This window comes from Trichoplusia ni, assembly GCF_003590095.1.
Source record: "Trichoplusia ni isolate ovarian cell line Hi5 chromosome 12 unlocalized genomic scaffold, tn1 tig00003884_group11, whole genome shotgun sequence".
In the NCBI taxonomy this organism is placed as follows: Eukaryota; Metazoa; Arthropoda; class Insecta; order Lepidoptera; family Noctuidae; genus Trichoplusia; species Trichoplusia ni.
In genome coordinates, this window is record NW_020799701.1 from 1 (window position 1) to 10,353 (window position 10,353).

At 36.3% G+C, this 10,353-nt stretch overlaps 2 protein-coding genes across 3 annotated transcripts; one reads left to right on the forward strand and one right to left on the reverse strand.

The window, feature by feature from the left end:
- Window positions 1-4,910: 4,910 nt before the first annotated feature.
- LOC113506367 lies at window positions 4,911-7,363 on the forward strand. The gene has a single exon (XM_026889213.1). It carries the CDS (start codon window positions 5,665-5,667, stop codon window positions 7,210-7,212), a length of 1,548 nt encoding a protein of 515 aa, XP_026745014.1. The 5' UTR covers window positions 4,911-5,664; the 3' UTR covers window positions 7,213-7,363.
- Window positions 7,364-8,504: 1,141 nt separating this feature from the next.
- Window positions 8,505-9,915, reverse strand: LOC113506364. Of its 2 annotated transcripts, XM_026889211.1 has the most exons (2): window positions 8,949-9,915; window positions 8,505-8,817 (listed from the first exon to the last, which is right to left on the reverse strand). In XM_026889211.1, exons 1-2 carry the CDS (start codon window positions 9,808-9,810, stop codon window positions 8,810-8,812), a joined length of 870 nt encoding a protein of 289 aa, XP_026745012.1. In that variant the 5' UTR covers window positions 9,811-9,915; the 3' UTR covers window positions 8,505-8,809. The 2 variants fall into 2 exon arrangements, with proteins under 2 accessions (XP_026745012.1, XP_026745011.1); XM_026889210.1 differs by having other exon boundaries at window positions 8,505-9,914.
- Window positions 9,916-10,353: the final 438 nt, after the last annotated feature.

The following is a 10,353-nucleotide window of genomic DNA, read 5'->3' on the forward strand; positions in this document are numbered from 1 at the left end:
ATTTATTTCGCTTTCTCTGTTAATATTTTATATAGTTTTTATTTTTATACAATATTGTATCTGTAAGACAATTCTGCACTGACTGCTTTCGGGATACTGACGATTAATAAACGCATGCTGCTTAATTAATATCTAATTTTAAGGAAAATATAGTGTTTTGATGTACATGACTATTTATAATATTATGGTACCTAGAAAGATTAATATGGTACCTGGAATGATCTAGGTAATTACAAAAAAAAAACTTCAACGTGTCAATTTGAATCAAGATATCTTTTAAAATTATAATTATTTCTATATACTTTAGTTTAGAATCGATTTTGTATTTCAAAACACTATTATAATATTTATAGTTTGTTGCGAGTTAGTGCCTTCGTTGTCTAGTCTGGTTGTATGTAACAAAAGGACTTCAAAACCTCTTTGCGTTACATTTTAGACGAAAACTAGTATAATTCTAGCAAAGGGATAGATAATATTGCGTCTTATGATATACATTAATATATTGATAGCGTTCCATCCTCATGAGAAGGTAGTTTAGCATGAATCTTCTTACTTACTCTGGGGGAGATGTTTAAAATTACCTCGGTACTGGAACGCGATTTGAATATCGAATTTGTGTAATGGCGGCTGGTATTCAAATATTTGTCGCCATCTATTAAATGAAACCTCTTTGCGTGTTTTAAACGTCTGTTTTCATACAATGTTCAACACTGGTTGTTGGTGTTATTTATTAAACGCATAATTTTACAATCACACGTACATGTTGTATTGTATCAGTGCCTATCAAGTCGGCAGCTAGATTATAATAACATTTGATGATAACTGGTAGCAGAAGTGGGGTCATGGAAACTTATACTTTTAAATTACGTTTTAATAACCCTTAGCCTTAGTAGTCAGAACAATCGGCCGAGATTGGAGGAGATGAGCGATTTTATAAAGTAAATTTCAAGTTACTTTTTAAATGACTGAGCTGCCATCAATTTACGACGGCTACCCAGTAATTTTTCATAAACTGTAACTGTACACTAATTAGGTACAAAATTTTAAAATTTTAACACATTTTACTGACATTTTTAATTGGTCTTGTTTAATTGTTTCAAGATACCTCACTTTTGTCTACCACTTGATACTCAATTATTAGTACATTAAAATTTTAAAAAGATAATAATTAGTATTTCGAAGTGTCACAACAAATTGATGTGAAAATTGACATTTGTGTTACCTGTCTGCTTAGCCAAAGATCTGAATATTTTGATGACTTAATAATGGGATTATTGAATTGGCTCAACTAATTGTATTTTAATGTGCAATTGTACATACTTGACTGGTTGTTAAATATTTGTATGAAGGTGAGAGATTGTACTTAAAAGTAATTTGTGCCAATGAAATTACTTTGATTAGTTTAATAAGCTTTCTTAAAAATAATAAACGCATAAGAATATAGTGCTATAGTCAGTTTAAAGCTTGGAAAATAAAACATGCTTAAAAAAATGTTTTTCTTTTCTAATTTTATTCGACTGAAATGCTACATGTATTAGAGAAATCTAATAATTTTTGTTTACTTTTTAGTACAATCTCACATTCTACACAGCAAAATGGAGCCATATTGTTCTAGTGAGGAAAGGGATGTAGCTATACAAATATAGCACTATCTCTTTCCCACAATAGAATTATGACCATTTCACATACGGTTGTAAAACTTTATCAACGTGCTAGCATTTAATATAGTTAAAAATGCAATATTATTCATAAAATATATTTTATTAGTTGATAAATCCAAGTAATTCTGTCATCGCATTTCTGAATGGATATTTAGAATATGTGAAGATTCCGAGTTTTAATAGTTTAATACCCGGAAATAATGGAATAACTGTGTTACTCGTAGCATTATTCACACATAGCTAAATAATTATGGTTTAAATAAATCTGCATATTTGTTAATTTTTCGATTTCTGCATGGTCTACCTACTTTGCGTGAGAAAGATTTCACATGAACATTTTGTCAATACGATTGTCCGTTCTTTTTTAAATCAAGAATCATGTGGGAGCGTTGTCTGATATAAGTTTTGATAATAAATACTGTGCAATATGTACATATGTATGCTCACAAGTCACTTTCACATCAAACCGTCCATACAACGTAATGTATCTCTACAATTTAATAAATATTCTCATACGCCATTTTGTTTTGTTTCTTTTTTCTGTTTATCCTTTGACGTTTCTTTTTTTTTAAGCAGTCTTATGTTGTCTGACTTGTGTCTGGAGGTATTTGTTGTTTTTTATACGATTTTCGTTTGGTTTTAGAACGATTAGATATTTTTTTTTTTCAAATTGGGAGAGATGGACTTACACCATAAAGGAAAAGGTGGAAACAGCTTTTTAAAACCCACAATGAAAGCATTTGAAACAATCAATTGAATAATTTTAATAATTCAGATTTCAGTGTCGAAGTCTTGAAACAAAGCATTATTGTAAGATATTGATAATTCCTTTCAATCTATTTTTGGCTGTATAATAGATTACTTTGCCAAAACAATGATTCAAATTGACTTAAGATTTGTTAGTTTTCTTAATTAAGATAAACTAAAAAACGAATTGACGATCGAAGAAGCTTATTATGTACAAAATTGATGGATTATTTTTGTAAATAAATAATAAATTCAATTTGTCGACTATAAATGTCTTTTATTTGCATGGCTAACCATAATGACACAGCAAAATAATTAATATAAATATTATAAGTATATATTATATGCTTAAAGATAAGCAGGTTTGATCTACCTGCTACCCAGTGCTCAAAAGTTCTGCTACAAAGAAATGAAGGCAGTTTCACCCGAATACACCATACCGCATCTATCTGTAATGCAACCCAAGTCCTGGACAATATTTAAAGAGTTTTGGAGTATCGGAACGAAATGTGATTTCAATATGTTTAAGCGCTTTCAATGAAATGATTGTAGAAATGTTACTATGCTTTAGGGGCCGACGTTATTTACCGATTAAGTTAACATGCACTTTAAAATTAAATAAAAGATTTTTCATTCTAAGTGTAGTTACATGTATTTACCGTTTTTATACCTACAAACGTACCTACAGTTCATCTAATTGATCCAAACTAGTGTGAAAACAATAGAAGCAGGTCATGTTTTTAGACAATAGTCAAAGGACACAAACGATTAGGCATTGAGTTTGTCAACATTAGTAAGATATTCGTTTGTTTTAATTCGGGGCCAAACGAGTGTGTTGTCATGCAGGGGTAATGATGTCACCTCGAAATTCATCTTAATTTTCATAATTGGAGTACGGCCAGTATGGCTAACCTGAGAAAAATACTTTATTCCTTCTTTTTTATTATACGGGGATGTTTACGTTAAGTCTCAGATTGATTAACTCCAGCCAGTCGCACAGAGTGGTCCCGTCGGGCTCATACATTTGAAGAAGCCCGAGGTGTTTTTAAATATCTGCTGTTTGACTTCCTTATCATTCCGAAAAAATGGACACGCGACCTTTAACTCCGAATTTTAAGAACCTAAAGTAGTTTAGTAGTTGCAAGTCGTTTTAAATGATCTCATGTTCAGTACTATAGTTAAACACCACCGAAAACCAGTTTAAATATGTACCTCTCTGTTCTTTAACGAATCGAGACTAAAAGTCGACCTCACAATTTAATTGAAAACCTCACAATTATATTTCAATCAGTCCATACAAGCCGCAGACAATGATATTGCGACAGTCGCGGCGACGCACTGCACGCGACTAATCGCGCCCGGCTGCGACCGCGTCCAATCGAAGGTCACACTACTGTTGTTTAACGGAGTGTGACCAATCGCAATAGCTCATTTACTTTTTTTTATTAGGGTACCGAATGGGTTCAAACGGGACCCTATTATTGAGACTCCGCTGTCTGTTCATTTGCCCGTCCCATTGTTACCAAGCTTAAGTAGGTACCAGTGCATGTGCCCACACCCCGAGACCTCCCATGCAGGTATCAGAAGTTGCGTCTCTTTAGATCTCTCTACTTCTACCCATCGCCACATGAGTAGTTGTTTCTTATTTACCGTAATAGTCAGGCATTTTCGCAGATGGTATCTATACCTATTTCTGTTGCTGTAATAATATCATAATCATAAGTTGAAATGCCCTTCCCCATATGTTGTCACGACTGCCTTTTTCATTTGCTACGTGTTTATCATAAAGATGTGAACGATTTTCTTTCTTGGAGAGGTATGGAAGAAGATGACATGTTGCGCCTACTCCAAATAAAATAATTGGGATAAGGTCAGAGGAATGATGAGGATGATGATGATTTTCTTTCTTGACTATCTTCTAACGGAACCAATTATATCGCGAGTCCGACTCGCGCTTGGCTGATTTTTTGTGATAGTCATTAGGTGCAAAGTATTGTAGGCTCCTAATAAGTGTTTGATGCCGTTGCGATTTTGGCTCATGACGACAAAGTTTTTGTTGTAGAACTTTCGCTTGGTAAATGAGTGGCCAAGAGGAGAGGTCGATAGAAGACTTTACTTAGGAACTTTGTACGGGCTAGTCATCGGCGGTTTAGAGAGCCTTATGAGATAGCCCAAAAAATATTTTATCGTTAAAAGTTATGACAAAAAATAATAATAAGCGTTCTAAACCAAAAACGACAGTGAATAACTCTTAATACTTACCTACTTATTGTGATATTTGAAAACTGAGATTGCACGGATAGCCAGGTTGTAAAGGTTGCCACGCCAAACCCACGTGCCCCGTGTATCTATAACAAGCATTTGTGTGATGACATGACAAATGCTTGATCTATGTCTAGATGTCTTATGCAAATAACTTTAATATCTAAGAAACCCTCCGCGATACAATGATTAAATTCTTAAGCTCCAAAGTAGATATTTTTTTATGAAAAAAAAAAACTTTAGAACCCCTGCCAATTTTGAAAAAGAAGGAAGAAGCTGCCGTCCATACAAAAACCATCCAAACCATTAGCAAATAAATGATGAGTGTCATGAACAGCCTCAAAAAAGTCCAATATACCTATTCTAGGCAACATGTCCCATATTACTACAACAGTCGGACATTACAAAGTTATGATCAACATCACTACTTTATTGATAACACTAAGTAGATGAATTCTCGCGCTTCGCTCAATAGTTATCAAATATCGATGATATTTTGAACACTGTGAGAGCAGAAACTCGATCCTATGTAAATGTGTGAACTGTTTTATCATTAGTCTCTTTGACTCCGGTGATCGACATGTGTTTCGTTATGTGCTAAATTAATTTCAAAATAATAAAAGTTGTTGCATGAAATTTAATTCATATTTCGTAGTGACAAAATATTTGTTCATTAACATAAGAGATATTGTTATGAACAATTTGTTTAAAGAGTGCTCAGAAACTATATAGTGAGTGCAGTTAGTTATTTTGGACACATTGTTTAGATCGCTATTTAGGTGAATGAGGTTTACACTAAGCGTACTTAGTCACCCATTTATCATTGTAGACACCGGGATGTTTCTCAATGGATGTCTGACCTGCCACGAGCCATTGTCAATAGAACAATGTTGTTGACCGCAGGAAAATAAACAAGTCATATAGCCGCGATTAGTGACAACAACTTCCAGTTATCATTGTAGAGAGCTTCGGAAAACACGTAGATGTATTTACTATGCATCGCCTCATACTAATCCTGTGTTTAACGCCTCGGTTCAGCGGGTCACACGACATTCAGCACCAAATGTATTCACACGTCACCAGAAAATCAAGATCCAACTCACCGACGGTGGAGACCAGCTATGTGTACAGTCAGTTCGGCAATAACCCTGGACATTTGTCAACGTACAATAATCAACTTGATAAACCTAAGGTTGGTTTAAGGAAAATTACCAAAAAGTCAGCTGATAAACTCGGATACGATGTGTCACTATTCGATAGTCATGCCAGGAGAGAACCTGACGACAGCATTTATCCTCATACAACACCATTCATAGAAAAGAGGCATGGAGACTACGACCTGGAAAGGGCTTTGTCTGATGCTAGGTACGACTCCTCAAGAGCAAGATCTAGTGGTATGTTAGAAAAACTAAAATCTCTCGAGCATTACCGTCCGCCCTCAGACGTGATTAATGAAGTGTTGTCTATGTATGACAGTGGCAATGATTACCACATGGACGAAGACGATGTAAGGACAAGCTCTAGGAGCTTATACGACAATTGGCCATATTTTTATCACAGTCCTTATGAATACGAACATAACAAAGATATATCTGATACAGAAAAAGCAAAAGATAAACGGTACGCAGCGGACACAGTTAAAGACGTCATTCCCGTCCATGAGCACATTGAAAACGATGGTCCACACAATTATGAAAATACGCCATCGTACATTCATGATCGCGATAACCCTATGATGGGTGACGAACCATTCTTTTCGTTTGTTTTGAACGATTATTACGAGAGGAACAACGACGACGATCCATTAATTTTTAAAGGCATACATTGGGGTAAAGACTTTGATCAGGATACCTACATTCCTGGATCAGAAGATGTTAAGAGAAATCGTAGATTAGAAAAGGACTATTATACTACAATGAGACCTATATCTACTTATTCAGCGCCAACTCATAGTGACGCTTCCAAGTATACACTAGCAGATTCTGCAACAGAGAAATTCGCTAACAAAATACATGAATATGACAAATTCAATACTGGACAAAAGAGAAATTCCAATTATAACTCAGGTTTCGATAACAGTGCAAATCGCTACACAGGGTTCAAAGACTTCTTAGATAGTTTTGCTAACAAATTTGGAGTTGAAGACCACACACAATCTAATAATTATCAGCATCAAACTAATCAGGACAAGGGTGAAAGTAGGAAAGGTTTCCGAAGAGTGTATCATAAAGACGAGTATCAAGAGGACAACGAATTTTTCGACAGAAATAATAGTTCAACGAAAACTGATAATAGGAATGATTCAAAGGCTCATGTTAAGGGCGCTGAAGGAGTATTGAGGTCGCACGCAGCAGCGGCTGTAGGCAACGAAACAAGTGCAGCTAACAATTCAGGTAACACGAACAAAACGAAGTTTGACGACAGACAAAAAGGACAAGAAACGATCACGAATTTAAATAGCCAATTCAACAAATACATAGACGTCGCAAAACAAGCCGCTCTCAGCAACAATGCAGACTACGCTGATCATTACAAGATATGACTAGCACTTGATCACGTCAATAACGTACTCAATCAGCAGGACAGTACTGAAAGTGATGAAGAGAAAAGCGATGAGGCAGAGATAGGAGAATAAACTGGGAAAAGTGGAAGGAAATCTGAGGGCCTAGATAATTTTACACCTCACTACAACAGAAAACAAAAACGACGTTACTTTTCGACAAGTGACGTGACTATAACTTTTCAGTACATTTGATCGATTTGACAGTGTTAGCAGTATAAGGAATGTAACATGTCTACAGGCCCTGGATAAAGGAAAGTGTTATATCTAGAACTTTTTGCGTTGGTTGTGCAAGTGACTGTGCCCGAAAATATGTTCTTGACATTCCGTGAATGTACAAGAAAATGTGTATGCAATATCGTCCCCGTAAGATAGGAACGAATGTGCAGAACTATCCAGTCGTGTTTCCCAATAGCTGCTGAGTACTTATGACGTGATACTGACTTTTTTGTTACATACTTTTTTTCAGGATGCATTAGTTTTTAAGGTAAAACAATTCGTTCCCACTGGTGCTATGACATAATAGATATTATGTTGTCCAAGACATGATGTCTGTCACTTAATATCAAAGTTACTTAGAAGTTCAAGTGGGAACATAAGTTTATTATTATTTTTCATAAGCGTACTCATGTTTTGTTACTTGTTATGTGTTTACAGTTTTGTCTGTTACATATTTACAGTGTGCCAGTAACCTGCCTCTTCGGTACAATCAACAACACAAGACAATTAACAAATCAGATTCTTTGGTGAGCTGTGAACTCATTGAATTTGATTGTGTCTTTGTTTTGACAATCTGATTGTGTTACCCGACTTTTGTTATTGATTGTATTATTATTTATGCGCAGTTTTGTACACTGTTCATGCAATCATTTTTTTTAGTTTTATGTCTTAAGGTCGCCACTCAAGGACTACGAGGACAACCGTCTCCACTTAAATATTCCCTGTACCTCTCATGCATTTCATATCGGCTTGCTAAATACGATTTGTAGAATGCTAAAAATAGACGATTTTCGCTTTTCCGTTTAAAAGCACAGGAAATATGTATATTGGTGGCCCGTGTGCGGCGACCCTTTGAGTTTCAGGCGTCAAGGAAAACGTATTATTACTAATATTTTTTATATTAAGTATTGATTCACAATGCAAACTTGATATCAAGAAATTATTTAAGTTTATTATAAGCACAAAAATCAATGTTCGTTAAGTTTTGTATTTCTGAATAAATAAAAATATACAAAATAATCGTTTCTTCGATTTAAGAATGAAAAAAAAACATATTTGAAAATGCCTTACGTGTTTTATTACATCACTCCATAATTTGTCGTAAACTAAGATTCGAACAATAAACCAATATTATTTATACTAATGAAGATTCCACTATTAAAATTAATATATTTCTAGTCAATTCGATTTTCACAATTAATGTACTACGTCATCCAGTTTAATTTGATGGGCCATATTCGCAATGTGATGACATAACAACGTGGTGTAACCTATGCGGATTAGTCAAGCGAGTTAAGGAATACGTTTGCCGGTCCTGGGGTCCATTCGGCCACTGATGAGTTCGTCTGCTCTATTTTTGTCAGGCACCTGGGGGAACATGGGGAGTATACTAAGTACTTTAGACATAACAGAAGAAGTTTTCTCTCCCAATTTATCCACATAAGTATTTATTTTCCAAGGTGACCTAGCCATTCTTACAGATGATACAGATGATTTACCTTCAAACTCTTTACTTTCTTCGTTGTCATCATTGGGCTCCTCGTCCGCATCGCGATTCTTGTTTTTCTCAGGAACTTTGGTGCTGGACGTGTCATCGTAGTAGTCATCCTTTTCTGATTTGTGCTTCGGCGGCGCCTCCACTGCTCTTTCCTTCTTATTAGAAAGGCGATGAGCAGCGGGTGAAACTAATTTACTTTGGGTTTTCACTTCTGGAGGCGTGGGAGGAGATTTCGGTTCAGCCTTCCCGGACGGGTGGCTGAAGGGGTCCTGCAGCTCTTTGTGCTTGGTCCTCGGCTCTAGCGGCTTGCCTCGGCCGATGAACTCGTCGTGGTTCACGTCAAAGTCGTAGTCGTCGAGGTTGAAGTCCTCGTCTTCGTGTTCGCCGGAGTCGATGACCCTCACCGGCGATCGGCTGATCTTCATTTGGAAGTCGTCGTCGTAGTCCATTTCGTTGTATTTCGGGATCGGTTTCTTCACGAGCGAAGGTTTCGGTTTCATCGAAGTGGTGGATGTCGTGGAGGTGGTCTTCGTAGTTTTGTCGGCCTTCTCGGTCTTCTCGCTGGACTCCCTCACGACCCGGGCCCCGGCTGGCGGGTCGCCGCCCGGACCCTTCGCCTTGAAGAAGTGCCTCGGCCTCCTGTTGTATGATCGGACGAACTCATCACTCTGAATGTTGTCTTCTTTCGAGAATCCTGTGAGTACGTCTTCTTCGAACACGTCCCTCGTGAGTCGTATCGGTGGGCTAGAACCGGTCGTTTTCGATTCAGTCGTCAATGTTCGGTCCGTGTTCTTTTCTATAAGTCGAGCGTTTAAGGTTTCGATAAAACACGAACCCAGCAGGGCGAACAATATTAATTTCATTGTAAAGTGCTGTACGACTGGCCGTCGCGGTCTCGACTAGCGACATGATTCTGAATCAATGCATAATGTAAACTCCTAAATGTTTTTAAATCGTGTTTACATAGATGAACAATGTATGCTGAGAAAAATAGGGCTGACTTATAGATATTATTTTGATAACATTCGAATGATTGTATTATTGTTTAAGTGAATGCTAGGGTTTCAACGCTACTTGACCTGGATATTTTTTGGTTGAGTTCAAAATTATTTTTGATTTTTAACTGCGGTTAACGTTTTAAGGTTTTGAGACTTGATAGCGCACTTAATAATCGAGAACTGGCTTTTTACAGAACTGGTAAGATACAGCTAGTGATGTTTATGAACGAAGTGTAATGCCCAGCAACAACAACGGTTCTGGGGCAACAACAACCAGGGCTGGTACTGTCATTAGAAATAACAGAAACGTTGAAGAAGACTTAGGAACCCAATTTTAATAGAGGGCTATAGGCTATTAATTACAAAAATATTAATAAGCTTTGCATATTCAAAAGAACTATTTTTTTT

Coding starts and splice junctions, on each gene's coding strand:
- LOC113506367 (XM_026889213.1), top strand. CDS start 5,665: ATGCATCGCCTCATACTAATCCTGTGTTTAACGCCTCGGTTCAGCGGG.
- LOC113506364 (XM_026889210.1), bottom strand. CDS start 9,810: ATGAAATTAATATTGTTCGCCCTGCTGGGTTCGTGTTTTATCGAAACC.